Here is a 16,844-nt window from a genome sequence, read left to right as displayed (position 1 = left end):
ATGAAACCAATCCACATCAAACATTTTAGCAACAAGTTCTCATAAGCACGCGCGCGCAATGAGACAGGAACACTGTCACTAACAGCCGGAAGGGACTACTTAGTTCTAGATGCAAACGGGATCCTCTGCAATGTTGCGTCTAAGCAGGGCAAATGCTGACAAGGATGCATTGGACAGTGATATTGTAGAAGCCGAGTCTGACTGTAATCATGGCCGGTATTTTCCAACATCGCGTAATCTTGCAGAAGGCGCTTTAAGTTCAGGATGCTCTTGGGGGGCATTTCTAAAAGATAGGCTTCCGAGACAAAGTCCGGGGGCAAGGATATACCTACCTGTTTGCGACCGTTGGGCGGCCTGCATTAGGCTTGAGAAAAGACAGCCAGTGGAGGAACACCGACCCGCACATAGGGACCCTGAGCTTCATGGTACAGCAACCCTACGATGGAAGCTTCTGAAGCTTCTTCGAAGCCTGGGGTGAGTACCCTAAAGAGGGTGCTTGTCAGGGAATTGTTGCGGCAAGGCGATGGAATGTTGACTGGCTCGCAAGGGAACACCCCCCGTGCCCGTACTGGACCATGCATGAATCCTCTTTACCCTGGTTCTCGAGACGTCCGGAAAAAGGTGTAATGGAAGAAAGGGGTGAAGAAGGACAAATTACATTGAAGAGAGGTGCCGGTAAGCTGTTGTCTGCCAGGCACACCAGCAGGGTGGTTGGACAGACAGACAACTGGGATTGAGCATGGTTTCAAGAAAGCAGCCAAAGCAGCGGGTGACAGGGCAACCATTCAAGCGAACGCATGGAGACAAGACATGGAGGACACCCATGAAAGCCATCCATGGACGCCAGCGTGGGACTGGGATGGGGGATGAATGATGGGAAAGGCGTGTTTGAATCCCAGCTTCCCCCGTGAACCCTGCTCTGGCATCTCCGTCTGGAACACAACGAGGCATGCCAAGGCGAACCCAACAAAAAAAGAAAGAACAAATAAAAAGAAAAGAAAAAAGATAAAGCAAAAAAAGGTCGAGGAAACTCGAAATGATGCGTTTCGTTCCTTGAACTGTTAATGTGGCTGACAACGAATTATTGGATGGTATTTTGGAGGAAACATCTGGTTGTGCAAAGGCCCAAGAGGATAGATTCCCAATTCAACTGTACGGCTGTATCTTTCAGTAGCGTTTTTGATCCCATATAAGGACATACCATGTTCCGTACGTCGTCCGTTTTGCTGCCACTTACACAGTAAGCTCCGATGGTCTGCTGGCGGAGGAGTAAATTAGCTTCCACTTTGGATTTTATGTCAATACCCCCATCTCCCATCTAGGCCTTCTGATGGTAATGGCGGTCAAGAAACATACCTACATGTTGCTCGCCCGTTGTCCTATCGCTTGGCTTGATTTGCTTTGCATAGGACGGGTGACCCGTCGTTCGACTGCTATTTCTCGCCAGTTGTACGTGCCGAGGGAGGAGTGGAAGAGCTCTGCACTTTGTGGTTTTACTATGCCACACAGGGTAATTTCTTGGTGTCTTCAGTGGTCGTTCGGATGCAACGTGATGCGTCCTTGGTGCCGGGGCTGGTAGCAACGCATCCGTCACCGCTCATACTCGGCAAGTGCAATTGAGGTGTCGGTTTCAATTTCCTACGTTATGAGACGTGCGTAGCAGGTACGTATCTCCTCCGTTTGGGCACACAGTCATCTTTGGGCCAATTGGTGATCAAGCACCCAGCGTCTGACACCGTACGTGATGGATTTGTCATTGAGACGACAAGTTCCAAACCAATTGGATGTAGTCGACACATTTCCCCATACGATCACATGCTCTACCGTCGGAGTATTGCACAAGCTGGCATTGCACGACTCATAAGGTCCGAAGAATACGAGAATGAGCGCGTAGTGTACACCCATACACTAGCGGTACTTAGGTTCTGGAGTCGTCGGCAAGAAAGGAGTAAAAAAGATTGAGACTGGGCAACAAGTCTTGAGAATTGATACAAACAACAGATGACAGCAACCTAGGTCCGCGCTGGGAAAGTCTCGGAGAGCCTATACGTGCATGAAGCGCATAGTTTCGGTAAGATACGTGATAAACTTTGTTCCGGTACGCTTAGCTGTCGGCTACCTATCCGTACATTACAGTGCTTGGCATGCCGTTCAACATACACTAGTAGGTCACCTGGAGGTGTTCTACTTGCCGGCAAGCATCTCGCGCTGACCACAACCGTTTTCCCCAAGGGAATTCCCCCTGATGGGATTGCTCGCTCTTCTTTCTCTGCTTCACCCATCGTCAAAGGCAGCTCGGAAAGCCCTGGCCATGGATTCGTCCTCAATACATAGCGTCACTACGACGCGACGATAATCTATTCTATCTTGCTTTTCCGGATTTCCATCAATGAGGCCAAGGCATATCCGGCGCTCATTTCCCCAATCTAGCGGAAGGCTTCCGTTCGCTCGAACACTTGGGGCACACGAGCACAAACATATCCTCGCGCTAGACCCTCTTGACGAGGCACCTCAAGGTACCCTGATACGCCGAGCACCCTAACCGAGACCCCACCCCCTCCCCCCACCCAATTTGCCGTCACCACAGTCATCGGCACTCTCGATTCGGTCCTGGTCTTGCATCCACCCACCTTTGATGGTGTGTGTGGAGACCTGTGCTCCGTGACGAGATACTCGGCGTCCGTATTCCGCATTCTCGGTACTCCTCCGCGCTGTTGCATGTACAATGCAGTCGCGAGGTACCTAACGGCCGTTCTACACTACTTCAAAGTCAGGAAGAGATGCGAGCATGTGGCAGAAGCGCAACTTTTCTCTTCTCTCCGTCTCTCGCAAGACGCTACACGGACAGGACCGCTTGGGTGGGCTGGGAGTTGTCATTTTTCTCTTGCCTCAGGAAGCGGATAAGCAAGGTGATAGATCGCCTCAGGGTGCGGAATAGTCCCATCACTGCGTCCCACCGGTACTCGCTACACTCGGTGCCGGGTAACGCTGACATCTTTTCCGGCCTATTTGGACAGGTCCCCAGAAATGAAATGGCGACACAGTACACTAGTGCCCCCAAGATGCTCTACGAGGTACTCGACTCGGCGGAAATACCAGGGCTCCGTGTGCCGTTCCATGAGCTGTTGGTCTTGAACATCGAGTGTACGGAGGCGCCTCGTGGAGCATCCCAATGTCTTCCGCCGCCGATATACAGACTGCTTTCTGCTACGGTACCTAGATGTCTTCTTGCATGGCAGACGGATATCTGCTAGATCCCGCAACAGTTCCATGTCCTTGACGGCTTGACCCCAACCCAGCCAGTCCAGCCGACTCAGGTAGACCAGGCAAGGACCCAGAGCCCAGCTAGCCTTCCCGCCATCCTTGCTGCAATATCCCTTGTTTCCCCTCCAAGAGCTTACTGCCTCAGGGGTTTGAACTTGTTGATGGGGCGGCTCTCAGTGGACAACTCCCCAGACAATTCTTGAATGGCGGTTTGAAGGTAACGGTACCCGAGAGCCTGGTCAAGAGATCTCTACCCCATGGAAATACCCTGATAGGAACCAACCCCCAGTAGCAAGACAAGAGGGAAACAAGGCAGAGACCAACTTGACACCATACGCCATTTGCATGTGAATAGGAGCACCGAGTGGCATATTGTCAGCTCTTCTCTTCTTGGACATATATCACTCAAGAGGAGGAGAAATTCTTTCAGCCACATTCTCGAAGGATGCAGTGCTGTGTTTCGCAGCAACACTCGAGGTTCACCGCATCGCGTATTGACCATCCGTACAATTTCACAGCGTAGTATTGAGTCGTCAGCACATGCATAAGAGGAAACGGCTTTGCATTGGTCGTCCAATCAGGCGATTTGCCCGAGAAACTTGGGAACGTCGCGACTTTCGCAGTCGAGCGAGGTGTGTGGTAGGCTCTCAACACCCACGGTCTAGGGACAAAATGAGGCCATTATGTTATCACGTAGCCATCCGATCCGAAGTGGTTGCCAGTCAGGCGACGGTTTGGCCCCCTTTTGGCTGCATTCCGCACAGGATAGATCAATCACGGGTGGGTACGAGAACACTTTTCCGCCGACGCACTCCATCGCCGAGAAATCGAAACCCATTGAGGTGCTTTGACCTCATCTCCGGAAGGCTCCTCCATGTCTGGTTACGTATCGATACTTCATCACGAGCGAACGAGCAGTTCGGATAAGCAAACCCTTCAAGGCAGATCAAAGCAGTCAGTATCTTGGACGAGATATCGATCTGGTGGAGGCTCTCGGTTGCTAGGCACATGAAGTGTAACTGGGTTTGCCATCCTGAATGGCTCGTTCTCAGCCCACGTATCCCACCACTCCTACGTACCACCGCTAGGTGATGATCCTTTTCGAAAAAAAATAAAAGAAAAAAATATGTTCACTCGAGTAGGCAGCTGGCAATATACAGTACCTACCTTACTATGGTTGTGTTTCAGCTGCTTATTGATACCACAGAGGCGTAAACTGCCTAGTCGAAATGTTATGCAGTTGAACTAAGGATATCTCGGATGTTCCGGCGGTATACTACCAAAATTGGCGGCCATCAGTGACTTTTGCACATACCAAAGCCCTACTATGAACATGTCAACACCCTAGTAGCGCGTTTCCTCTTCGAGATGGGACTCGGGATATCGTCCGGTCTAATGATGGTCTTTCCCACATCTGTCCCTCACTCCGGACTGGCAACCGATATAGTAAGGTGTCCGATGACAAGAAAAACCGACCTGGCCGGAGAAACGGCCAGCGTTCTGCCACAGGCGCCGCTCGCGAGATACCAAACGTTGCATAGCGTCTTGGAGATAACAATAGTTTATGTTGTTCAGCAAAAGATGAGCCTTTGTAGCCCTCCGATCGCCCACTCGTATCATTGAAGTTCACTCCTGACCGGATGTCTCCATCTTCGACAATCGGCGATAACACGGAGGCGACCGTCGAACTTCATGCTAGTGGCCAAGAAGACCACGGAACCGCGCGACTACATAGTAGACGACGCTTCGGTTGAACGACCCAAAAACAACATGACATTCGTTTCACACAGTTTTGGCCGAAGTTACCTCTCCCCGAGACCAGTGATCCTGCAACAATAGCTTGGTCTGCGTTGGTCTGCTTTTGACCGACAGTTTGAACGGCGCGGTTGGCTAGGCGGTCGGTTTCGCTGATGACACCTTTTCCTCCGTTGTAATCGACTTTCGTTAAGTTCGTCGGCGATTGGACCTCGAACAGGAGTTCACCGAACAAGCTGCCGTGTAGAGCACTACAACATCGTTACGTACACTATGCTCAATCTCAATCCAACGGGCAGGAAGCAGCTAAAAATTTTCGAGACAAGAGAAAACTGGTAGTAGGTGGGATGAAGATGTCAGAAAGAACTTGTCTAATTCTTGAATATCTTCAATCTCTTTCTTGGACTGTGGTTCAAATAAACAGAACAAGCACCCTTGTCTTTCCAGGCCATCTCCCCCAACCTGGCGGGCGGATAGGGAGACAAGGACAAGGAAGTCTTTTTTTATGTCGCCCTGGCAGCCCTGGGGCCGCCACTGCTGTGGTGGTGGTGTTGATCGTGTTGGTGGTGCATTATCTCTTCAGGGGATTATGGAGGTGGGTGGCCTGGAGAGCCTGGGTGGGTGGATGGATGGGATGGATGGTGGTGCCAGGAGGCAGGCACGATGCTACCTACCATAAACGTTCGCTGGCCAAGTCCCCCCACCCTCCCTGCTTGCCTGCCTGCCTGCTCTGAAGCGTTCCTTCCCCCCTTTTACTTTCCTCGATCTCTCGGCGTAAATTACATACATACATACATACATACCTCTCCCTACGTCCACGTACCGCCGGGCTTGGGTATCCTGAGCCACGGTAGGTGGGTGGCTGGATGATTTGGAGGATAAGAGAGAGAAACGAAAGTGTGGTGTGAATGGCTGCTGGCTTTCAAATCGACGTACCTACGTATCTCCCTCCCACAGTCTCCCACTCTCTGTATGGACAACGTGACAAATGAACTGCCTCTCTCGATACTCTCGAAAGGAAAGCACATCAACGACCGACATGCGCACGTATCATCAACACACCACAGTGTGACCCAAGACACATCTTTGCTCGTGAGACACACTCCCACAAACCTCATGTCGTGAAGCCCCAGAAGGAACATGGGTTTGTGGATTCCACGCGCGTCATCCATCCCATGTTCTTTCTGCAAAAGCACTCTCGCGCAGGCGGGATGAATATAGGGGCGAATTAGTAGAAGACGCGGAAAATGAGGACACAAAAAAACCGATTGCTAGTATATAGGACACACGACTCGGACAAGTGGCTGTTGAGAGAGGCTAAATTTATCACGTAGCAAACCACTCAAGTTCACCGCCCATGAATGCCAATATATGTGTAGCGACATTAGGGCGAACATGTGTAATTTCTGTATTGTAGTGTGGTTTTACTTCGACCGGCATATTTTGACGATGACGGTGGTCACTCTTCATAATGCCTTTCCCCATTATGTCATTTTAGATCTACAACTACCCAGAGTTACCCTACATTGGGGAAACGGGCAGATGGGAAAGGTTCATCATGAACGGCTGGCCACTCAGTCCAGTTTGTATTTGTACCCTCAGGCTCGTCATTTCTGTTGTGAGAGCCGAAGGCCTCCGTTAATTGTATAGTGTCTGTCATCTCTGACAAGTCCATCGGGAGTAAAATTCGCGTGGCTTGTTGGTCAGTTCTACAAGGGAATCGACAAGTGACAGTGCGTGCCCGAGGCTGGTAAGGGAATATTGGACGCATGGGCAAAGAGATGATAAAGAGCTTCACAATCTAAGGCCAATGTCTTGTACTTCATTCCATTCTACTTTCTTTCAGTTTTCATTATTATTCTTTCCTTCTTTCTTGCGAGAACGTTCTTCAAGTTGGCTCTGGCGCCTCTTATTGACATGCTTATCTATTGACTGTTGACATTCACACGGTTCCTTATGGGAAGAGGTAGGTAACGGCATCTCGCCGCCGTCATTAAAGCAAGCGTTCGTCGGTGTGTCCATCAAAGACAAACAGGCATCCTGACACCAGGCACACTCACTGATACATATATGTAGAGGTAAATTACTACATTACATACGGGCGTATGCTGTGGTTGTCTCTGATGCTGAATTGGTACACCTGCTCCTGCGCCGAGGTCGAAAGGCAATGCGCAATAAACCCACAGCATCGAATCATGTACCAAAAGCGTATGAAGTAATAATGAGGAAACAGCTAGACGATACACATTTGGAAGCGGTAACTTATGGAACAAGATTAGGCAGGGATGCGCAGTATTCTTGAAAACGTAGGCAAACAGTTACAGGTAGATTAATTTCATTCTCATCTAACATCGGTGACTGAAAACGGCCAGATCCTTTCTGTCCCGTTGGGAATTGACTTCCCTGCGCCGGCTTAGATCGAAAGAGAGAGAAGACAGAAGTGAAAGAAATAGAACATATTTGGATCAATGCCGTTGTAATGAAAAGAAATACCCTTTGGGAAGAATCAATATGGGTATTACCCTTAGCCTAGGAGTAGCTCAGGCGTGGCCAAAAGATCAAAACTAGGAGGAACCTTTGGGCAGTGGTGTAAGCGAAAGAGCCGAACATTCAGTTCCCCTTTACATAGAGGTACCATACGCTCTCCTCAAAAGACAAGACGTGCGTGATACCGCACCAAACCACGCTCCTTGAATCGCATCAGTGGTCTCGTGATTCCAATCAAAGAATGTCAGCCTTATCCTTTCTCTCTCTCTCTCTCTCTCTCTCTCCCGTCTCTATAAAGGTATATACCTTATCTATGGTAATAGATTGCCTCCTAGGCGTGATTACTTGCGTTAGGTACGCAACTTCACGGGCCAAGCAGTTCATGAGGTAAGTTTGATCCAGGTAGTCTTCCTACCTACCTACGTTCCTTCCTTCCAAGTCTACCTAGTTAAGCAAGAGCTAGGAACCGCAGCTCGCCGAAGCGCATCACGCCGAGGAAACATTTTCTCATCGGGAAGCCGACGGCGGAAACATGCATGATGCTAATATAGATAAGTGACGGGGGAAGGGTTGGCGACAGTCCATATGTAGCAAACATTGTTCACTCACAGAGGCCATCTGAGTACATACTACCCACCCTTTTGTTTCTCCATTGATGGCCACCAGGTCAAAGGGTGGTTGGGGTTAGGATTGACGTCGTCTGGAGATGAGACGGTCACATGCTGTTGTTACCTAGGTATGGCATACCGTTGGCACAAATTTCGAGACGTTGCCATAGACCATGGAGAATCAAAACTGATGACAAGTAATTGAAAGAACAATAATACAAGGGTATAAAGATACAAGGAAGACAGGCAGGTAGGCTACAGAAAGAACCCCCCAGGATCCCATGATCGTATTGAAAGAAGGCACAGGAGAGACAAAAGCAGAGACAGAAACAACGGCCGGCGTGCCCTCAAGGATCTGGTCGACTTAGTCTCACCGCGACCATCCACCGTCCATCTCGACACATTATTCAGGCCGGGTCGAGGTACATGTAGGCGAGCGTCTATCCGTCACCTTGTCTCAGTCAATGTAGGTCGCAGACAGACGTACGTAGAGCCCACACGGAATGAGCCCGATGGAGAAGTGTAAGCGCTTCTATGTGACTAATCTATGCACAGAGGAGGCACATAGGATGTGCCTTAGAGGTGATCATGAAGTGTCCCATCCACTACCTACCCTGGATCTCTAATATGAGACAGACATTGTCTAGCATAAGTGAGTACCTCTAGGTACCTCTAAGCATGGGATAAAGGGACCGCGTTGACAGAATAGAGTAGGTAACATCACAGTAGGGAGGGAGTAAGTGCACACCATGACTGTGTTGATTATGTGGTGGTGGAATGAATCAACAATCAGTGGACGTTGACAGAGGACGTTCAGTTTCATTTTTTTTTCTAGCATCCTCTGCGAAAGTAGGAGACAGATGGGAGTCAATAGTGTTGTCGCGCAGACAAAGATACGTTTGAAGGGCTTGATTCATCTCCTTGGCCATGTTCCTTATCACATGACCACATATTCATATTACCAAACGGAATGTTGCCATTGCCTACCTCAACCTGAAAAGCATACCTCTACAAGGACGAGCAATGATCAGCTGGCGGTCAGTTGAGTTGTTCAAAAGCTCGTCTTGCTATGGCTTATTAGTAGGAATTCGAAATAACCAAGCAGGGATGGTATACAAGACTGCCCATTATGACCTATAAGTCCATTAAGACCAAGTTAGATAGAAGGCAGAGCATGAAATACTTAATACACTAGTGACGTCGGTGGCTTGCCTTGTTGAACTAGGTGATATATCTGATCGGCATGGTTTTGGGCCGGGAGTGAGCTCATTGTTGTCGTTGTTGTTGGTCCTTTTGTTGGTCCTTTTAGCCGCTACGTTAGGGAACTAATAGTCTTGAGATGGTCTAGTACATTCTCCTTTGAAAGGGAATGGATAACGGCACTTGAGAGTTGTGAAAGTTATGATGGTTTATGGTTCGAGTAAAGTCCATGTGCACTCAGCTTGAAAGGCAAAGCACAGCATGTTTGGGACATTTCAACAGGAGAGTTACTTGGGTGGGTAAGAGAAGAGCTGGTTTCGAAATTGAAATGATGATAGCTTGTTGAAGAACAGTAGGTGGTTACGATATTTGACAGTGATAAGTGTGCTTGAGAACGTCATGATTAAGAAAGAATGCGAAGTTGATATCGCTCCACGGTAAAAATTGCCTAAATTTCTCGAACACCTTGATATAGTTAGCGAAATATCTACAGCCGAGTCATAAACCTATTTGGGTAGATCGATTGTAAGGTTATATTAAGGGGAGTGGCTTTATCCATTTCAACCCGATTATGTCAAATTCATGCTGGGCTGTGCTTATACCATAGCTGGAGATAATACTAGCTGTCCCTGCTGGAAAGACCCTGCAGAAGAAAAAAAAAAGACTAAGGAAAGATCCGAAAAGAGAAGAGAAGAGACAAGTGGAAGGAATACTGAAAAGAGAATTGAAGAGGAGACTGACGAGATTAGGACCGGGTCGGTCCTCGGTCAGCGACCAAAAAAGATCAAGGCGAGTAATGTAGACCAGCAGCTATAGGCATGTATCGATTCTTCGGGATGCCCCAGAGCACTTGCTAGGTGTATTTGGTTCTCAGAGGAACTATTATTCAAGACTGACGTCCTGGATACCAGTAAACATAGGTACTAGACGAAGTGCTCCAAGAAGTCGAGGTGTAGTGATGCTGGCAGTCCGACTTGGAGTACTGTGGAGGGATGCCATGATACCTATCTCCTTCATGACGCGCATACCGTTATAGATATCACCTCGAAAGCTTTCAAATGGTCTTGACTTCTAGGTAAGTAACAAAGGAAGAGATGAAGGAAAGCTGAAGCAAAATTTCTTCGAACTGAAACAGTAGTATAAAAGGCCAAAGCCTTCGGAAATGCGTAGCCATGTCACATCTGTTGCGCCTGTTCAAAGAATGAACCAGATTGACTGGGTATCCTGACGTTGCTCAACACGAAGTGAAATGCTCTTGTCCATTGGTCCCTGATTCCAACTAGGTAGGAGAAGCCGGTTTACAGCTCGTCAAAGGCTCTGAGCTTATCAGCCGAGTCCGGAGACATCCACACTGATGAGGATTCCCCATTAAGCGCTTCTGTTACCGCCGTTTCTGAACCTCCAGGCATATTCATTTCTTTTTCGCCGTCTCTTTTCCCTAGTTGTTGTTGTTGTTGCCCACCAGTATCCTTCAGCCCTAGCCCCTGCCCAAGCAGCTCTCCAGCACCGCCCAGAGTCGCAATCTTAAGCGTGTTTAGAGAGTCATTCGCGAGCTTGTTAGCCGCCATCACCGCCCCTTCCACCGTAGCCACTGTAGCCGCAGAACTCTCCGGCGCAAACTGCGACCCAACAAAGATCAACAGCACGAGGAAGATGACGCCTGACGTCAGCACCCAGAATGCCTTGAGTCGTCTGCGTGTGCGCTCCTGCCACTCGCGGTCAGCGCGCTCCCAGCTCTCGATACGCTCGCGTACCAGGTCCACCCGATCGCTTAGGGACTTGATACGGTCACGGCCAGCGTATACGCGGTCCTGCAGTTGCTCGATGCGCTTCTGGTGATCCTCGAACTGACCAAAGGCGTCAAGCTGCAAGCTGACGTCGGTGACGAGCTCGTTGGCTTCCGTGGTGAAATGTGAGGTCATGTCTTGGGAGGCGACGGCTACCTCCTTGAGCGCGAGGATGGTGTTCTGGAGGACGCAGAGCTTCTCGAGAACGGAGTAGTATGTGTCGTCGAGCTGGCGGGTCGTATTGTTTGAGAATTGTTCGAGATCCTCGAGAGACTTTTTCAGGCCCCTGCACAAGTTGGATTCATCGTCAGCTTGCAAACCCATGCAAGAAATGTCGAGAGGTTGAGGGGCCAAGCAGAGGGACTGGGATGTCTTCAACAAACCTTTCCCGCGCGATAGCCCTTTGGCGCTCCTTTGCGATTTCATCTTCATTTAGCAGAACCCTACCTCCTGATAGATTACTCGCAAGTGCCGCGGTGGCTACCGAAGGGACGCTGTCATCGGCGGATGGGCTCGCATTGAGAATGCTGGCTCTTCTGCTCGCATTGGGAGTCAGGTTGTTCGGCGTCGACATGCCGAAGCCTTCGAAAGAGAAGCGGCCTCGACCGGTGGACTGCAATGTCGGGTTCGCACTCTGTACGTCGATGTTTAATCCATCGCGCTCCTTCCCCTTTTCGCGCTCCCTTTCTCGGCCCCTGGATTTGTCCTTGTCCTTGTGCTTTTCTTTGTCTTTCTCTTTCTCCTTCCCGAGGCGGTCGCGGTTTGATCGATGACGATGCAGATGGAGCGAAGACGGCAATTCGGTGATGGAGCGAGTGATTTGGTGTCGCTGACGATGTGGAGAGTGGGATCCTCCTTTGAGCCCTTCGACTCCATTCGGGGCGTTCGGAAACATGACGGCACTCGAGCGGCTTTCCTTTTCTTTATCGCGCTTTATCTGGTGATTCCGAGACATACCAAAGTGTAATGATGCGTAATAACGCCAGATTAGAGTACCTCTACGGGTAGGCAAAAAGTGGAGGTGTAAGCCAGGATGTACCTAAAGTCGACGGGGCCACTGACGTTGCGACGACTCACAGAGGTGCATCGCGGCGGGGACGCGGCGCAGGGGACCAATGGCACTCACTGCCCGGTGACGGGAAGCCGGCTGCCTTAACGATCCTTTCGCGGAACCTATCCAACCTGTGCAGGGGTTGCTTCACTGGACATGTGAACTGAAGCAAAATAACCACAACCAAAGTTTGTCACGAGAAGAGAATCACCTGGAAGATGGGTTTCAAGTGGCTGCAAAGCCACCAAGAATGGTAATGGTAAGCTTTTTGTTATGTTCCGTGTAAGAATTGCTTGGGGTATCAGAATATTGCTGTGGTCCCTTATCACCCGCAGTACCTAGTCATTGATGTACGCCTTTCTTTTTGGCGTTGTTTTTCCGGGTTGTTTCTCATCCATCCGCCCTGTCCGCTGAGTTCTTCCTGACAAACCACGGCCTTCCGTGGCTGCTGCGAACTTCCAACTCCAATTATGCCATGCCATTATAGACACTCATTCAAAATAAAGTAACGCCGCTACCATCATATTTGCCGAGGAAGACGCCGCGCTGCGAAGGGGGTTTGGCTTTCGTCTTTCGGGCATTGGTAGAACGGCGAGGCCGGTGATTCGGTTCGGTACCCATCGTTGGACGGAAAGGAGTGAGACGTGGTGTTCCGCATGTCCTGAGTGCCGTTCACAGCCTCCTCGTTCAAGAGTTGATAAGCTTGTTGCGCTTCTCCTTGCGCTTGAGCCTCTCCACCCTCTTCTTGTGCATCTTCTCGGCCATCTTCTCGTAACGTTCCTTCTCCTCCTTCTTTGCCCGCTTCTCCTTGAGGGCTTCGATGCGTCTCTGTGTGGAAATGATGGATCAGCCCCTGGCATCTTGTCTCCCGGATTCGTATTTGCACCAACCTTGCGCTCAGCCTCCTTCTCATCCTTAAGCTCCTTCTCCTTAGCCTTGACAGCCGCAAGCAACTGCCTCTCCTTTGCGCGTTTCTCATACGATGTCAACCCGGAGCCGGGACGGAAGGCCTTTTTGGGGGCGTGCCATTGCTTTCCTGTAGGATAATGGCAATTAGTACTTCATTCGACCTAGGATGGCAGAACGTAACGGACAAAGACTTACCATTGACCCTCATGCCAAGGGGCTTGGAAACCGCCTTGGTCTCCACCTGAGACGTTGTTTGTGTTGTTGTGGTAGTAGAGGACATTGTTGCGAATCGTTAAAGTCGACCAGCAATCCGTGCATTAGCTGGGTTTGATGCAGAGCGTTGTGACGGCGATGCCAGACGCAGAACTACCAAAGGCGGTCAGTGAATGCGGTCGCACTCGAGCAGAAAAATTTGGACGGCAGAATTGGTTATCGGGCCTGTCGTTGCAACGTTATCGCTGAGCGGGTCGTAGTATGGAGAACAGGCGTTAAAACTGCGGGGCGGACCCTCGTCACCCTTGCTTCCGGCATCGATGTGCCTGGTCTCATGTTGATGGTGACTGACGTTGGATCCCAGGGTCTGCCCCGCAGTGATAAGATAAAGTGACTCAGTCGACTGTTTGACGCTGTGGGAGACACTAATAAAAAGCCTCGAGTTGCCGCCCGATATCGCCTTTGTCTTTCTTACAAGATCAAGTTCAGGAACTGTAACTGTCGAGAGTAGCCATCCTCCGCAAGCACCAATCCGCCAAAATGTCTGAGTCCAAGGGCCGCGTCTGTCTGTAAGTAACACCCAGAGCAGTGTTGAATAACGTCTGGTGATTCCACTTGTGGCACAGGCTATTCTGGAGCTTTGACGCCTGACTGACAGTCCCTCCCGTTCATAGCGCCTATTCCGGAGGTACGATCCTGGAGCTATACAACACAAGAGATCCGCCTGCCACGAATGCAATTGCTCACCAATTGATCACCGTATACAGGTCTTGATACTTCCGTGAGTCCTCCTGAAGCTTCCCTCTGATCTTATAGAGCGCATTGACTGACATCTGTGACTGCAGACCATCCTCTGCTGGTTGATTGAGCAGGTAGAGAAAACCAACCAACCCCCGCGCTCCCCTCCCGAGCTGTAATATTAACCCGAGTGACTCGACAGGGCTACACCGTCGTCTGCTTCCTCGCCAATGTCGGCCAGGAGGAGAACTGGGATGAGGTCCGCGCCAAGGCCAAGAAGCTCGGTGCTGAGGAGATGGTGATCCTCGACCTCCAGCAGGAGTTCGTTGACCAGATCGTCTTCCGTGCCATCCAGTGCAATGCCATCTATGAGGACCGCTACCTCCTCGGCACCTCCCTCGCCCGCCCCATCATTGCCCGTGCCCAGGTCCGCGTTGCCGAGCAATACAACTGCGAGTTCGTCTCCCACGGCTGCACTGGCAAGGGCAACGACCAGGTCCGCTTCGAGCTTGCCTTCAAGTATGCTGATTCCCTCCTCTTGAGCCTCATCCGACGCACAAACACTGACGTGACACCAGGGCCTGCAACCCCGAGATCAAGGTCATTGCTCCCTGGAGACTTCCCGAGTTCTGTGCTCGCTTCCAGGGTCGTCAGGATCTCCTGAAGTACGCCGCCGACAAGAACATCCCCGTCTCCTCGACCCCCAAGGCCCCTTGGTCCATGGATGACAACCTTGTCCACTGCAGCTACGAGGCTGGCATTCTTGAGGACCCCAACCACACTCCCCCCAAGGAGCTCTGGACCCGCACTGTTGACCCCCAGGACGCCCCCAACACTCCCCAGGAGTTCACCATCGTCTTTGAGAAGGGTATCCCCGTCAAGGTCATTGTCGATGGCAAGGAGACCACTGGCTCTGTTGAGCTCTTCAAGCTCCTCAACAAGATTGGTCACGACCACGGTGTTGGCCGTGTCGATATCGTTGAGAACCGCTTCATCGGTCTCAAGTCCCGTGGCTGCTACGATACTCCCGGCCTCACCATTGCTCGCCTTGCCCATCTTGATCTTGGTTCGTGTTCCTCGTGTCTGACCTGGTCTGGGTGAATTGACTGCTAATATGGGTTCTACAGAGGGTCTTGTTATGGACTCTAGGGTCCGTGAGCTCCGTGATCAGTTCGTCACCATCTCCTGGTCTCGTCAGCTGTACAACGGCATGTACTTCAGCCCTGAGCGCGAGTTGTAAGTTGTTTCCTACCCCAAACTGAAAACAGATGAGCAATCACCAACCGTCATTCCCCTACAGCGTCGAGAACTCCATCATCTTCTCCCAGCAGAATGTTACTGGTGAGGTCCGCATGATGGCCTACAAGGGTAACGCCTACGTCCTCGGCCGCAAGTCCGATGCCAGCAACCTCTACTCCGAGGCCGATGCCTCCATGGACTCCCTCGAGGGCTTCTCCCCCATGGACACCACCGGTTTCATTGAGATTAACGCCATCCGTCTCAAGAAGTACGGTCTTCAGAAGATTAAGGACGGCAAGCCCCTCACCCAGTCTTGAATGTCGACACGCAAATCGAATACAAAGATCATAATCGGTGAAAAAGGACGATTGGAGGTTTCTTTGCGCACGTCGCCCCGGGCAGATGGCCAGCCTCACTCGACACATAAAGCTAGCCATGTCCAATCCGCTTCTGGAATATGAAGCAATGATAGAAGGAATAGGCGCTTGAGAGTGGAGGATTGCCTTGGGGCATAAAAATATATGGTACATATAGAGAGACGGCTCAAAATGAACACACCTCATCCCTGCTGCATTTCTTAACCGAATTCAAGTCCATTTTTCACCTGCTAATAGCTACATAAACCCTATCAAGCGTAATGTCCAATATCAAACTCCGTTGCTTGCGACACATGAGGAAGAACGATGTCCACAACATGGCGAAGGATCTGATCTGACCTTGAAAGCTGTACAGTCTCCATAGAATGGGCGATACTTTCACCCGACGATAGTCTCACCCAAGCAATGAGGCCTCCACCACATTATCCGCACCCTCCCGTGTAGTGTAAGCGAAGCACTGAAGATCGATCGGAGCATCGATAATAACTCTCCGCTTTTTGACCCTATTCCATTTTAAGACTTTCTTGTTGTGCCAAGGGCAAGTCAACCGCCATGCCCACATCTCATCTCCGCGCCCTGCCCTGCGAAGAAGGGCGTTTAAGTTTCGGCGGACAGGGCTGAAATAGGCAAAGAGAGGAGCAAGGATCAAGCGAGTGGACCCAACATCCCAACAACCAAACAGAAAACCGAATGAATCTTGAATGAGCCAACCAGTATCTCATCTTCCCTGGTGATTGGGAGATTAAGCAAGATTGGGAATGTCGTCATTGTCAGCCTTGAGATTTGGAGCATCCGATAGGAGGAAGAGAGATGGCCTAACTACATACTGTGAGGAGGTGGGAGGGAGCTGAATGACCGTAAAATCCGGGGAAATGTTTCATGGTTTCAGATCAGAACCAAGAGATGGCAAGGATCAAAAGTCCCGTTTCGCCCTGGATGGAAGCGTTCGAATTGGGGTTTACATAGTAGCCGGAGCGGGATGAGGATCACCTTTCCTGGGTGTGTCTTTTATGCACATTTTATGAAAGCCAAACAAGCCCTGACACCAGCTATACCCAGGGTATATATGTAAGGAGTTTGGCACAGCCGCAATCGACATGCTCGCTCCGAGGACGTCCTTTACGCTTGATGAAACGACGTCGATTATTTCGTGTTTGCACTGTTCAGGGGCAAGCCGGCTTGGTCGGCTTTTCATCGCTGTTGGAGTTGCAGTGGT

The 16,844-nt window shown here is 50.4% G+C and overlaps 3 protein-coding genes and 1 non-coding gene across 5 annotated transcripts; 2 read left to right on the top strand and 2 right to left on the bottom strand.

Moving 5' to 3' along the window:
- Positions 1–9,834: 9,834 nt before the first annotated feature.
- Positions 9,835–12,070, bottom strand: NCU02641 (hypothetical protein). Its single transcript, XM_958885.2, has 2 exons — positions 11,485–12,070; positions 9,835–11,387 (listed from the first exon to the last, which is right to left on the bottom strand). Exons 1-2 carry the CDS (start codon positions 12,054–12,056, stop codon positions 10,613–10,615), a joined length of 1,347 nt encoding a protein of 448 aa, XP_963978.2. The 5' UTR covers positions 12,057–12,070; the 3' UTR covers positions 9,835–10,612.
- Positions 12,071–12,404: 334 nt separating this feature from the next.
- NCU02640 (hypothetical protein) lies at positions 12,405–13,375 on the bottom strand. The gene is made up of 3 exons (XM_958884.2): positions 13,257–13,375; positions 13,043–13,188; positions 12,405–12,980 (listed from the first exon to the last, which is right to left on the bottom strand). The coding sequence occupies exons 1-3, from the start codon at positions 13,339–13,341 to the stop codon at positions 12,840–12,842; spliced, it is 372 nt and encodes a 123-aa protein (XP_963977.1). The 5' UTR covers positions 13,342–13,375; the 3' UTR covers positions 12,405–12,839.
- Positions 13,376–13,589: 214 nt separating this feature from the next.
- Positions 13,590–16,167, top strand: arg-1 (arginine-1). 2 transcript variants are annotated; one of them, XM_011394690.1, is made up of 8 exons: positions 13,590–13,843; positions 13,949–13,962; positions 14,042–14,055; positions 14,120–14,146; positions 14,215–14,531; positions 14,591–15,078; positions 15,140–15,248; positions 15,313–16,167. In XM_011394690.1, exons 1-8 carry the CDS (start codon positions 13,815–13,817, stop codon positions 15,566–15,568), a joined length of 1,254 nt encoding a protein of 417 aa, XP_011392992.1. In that variant the 5' UTR covers positions 13,590–13,814; the 3' UTR covers positions 15,569–16,167. The 2 variants fall into 2 exon arrangements, with proteins under 2 accessions (XP_011392992.1, XP_011392991.1); XM_011394689.1 differs by having other exon boundaries at positions 13,775–13,843; positions 15,140–16,044.
- On the top strand, positions 15,809–16,626 carry NCU14015. Its single transcript, XR_897799.1, has 2 exons — positions 15,809–16,386; positions 16,456–16,626. It is a non-coding gene; the product is annotated as a ncrg164 (non-coding RNA).
- Positions 16,627–16,844: the final 218 nt, after the last annotated feature.

Source organism: Neurospora crassa, linkage group I (assembly GCF_000182925.2).
Source record: "Neurospora crassa OR74A linkage group I, whole genome shotgun sequence".
Classification (NCBI taxonomy): Eukaryota; Fungi; Ascomycota; class Sordariomycetes; order Sordariales; family Sordariaceae; genus Neurospora; species Neurospora crassa.
This window is presented reverse-complemented; position numbering and strand designations above follow the sequence as displayed.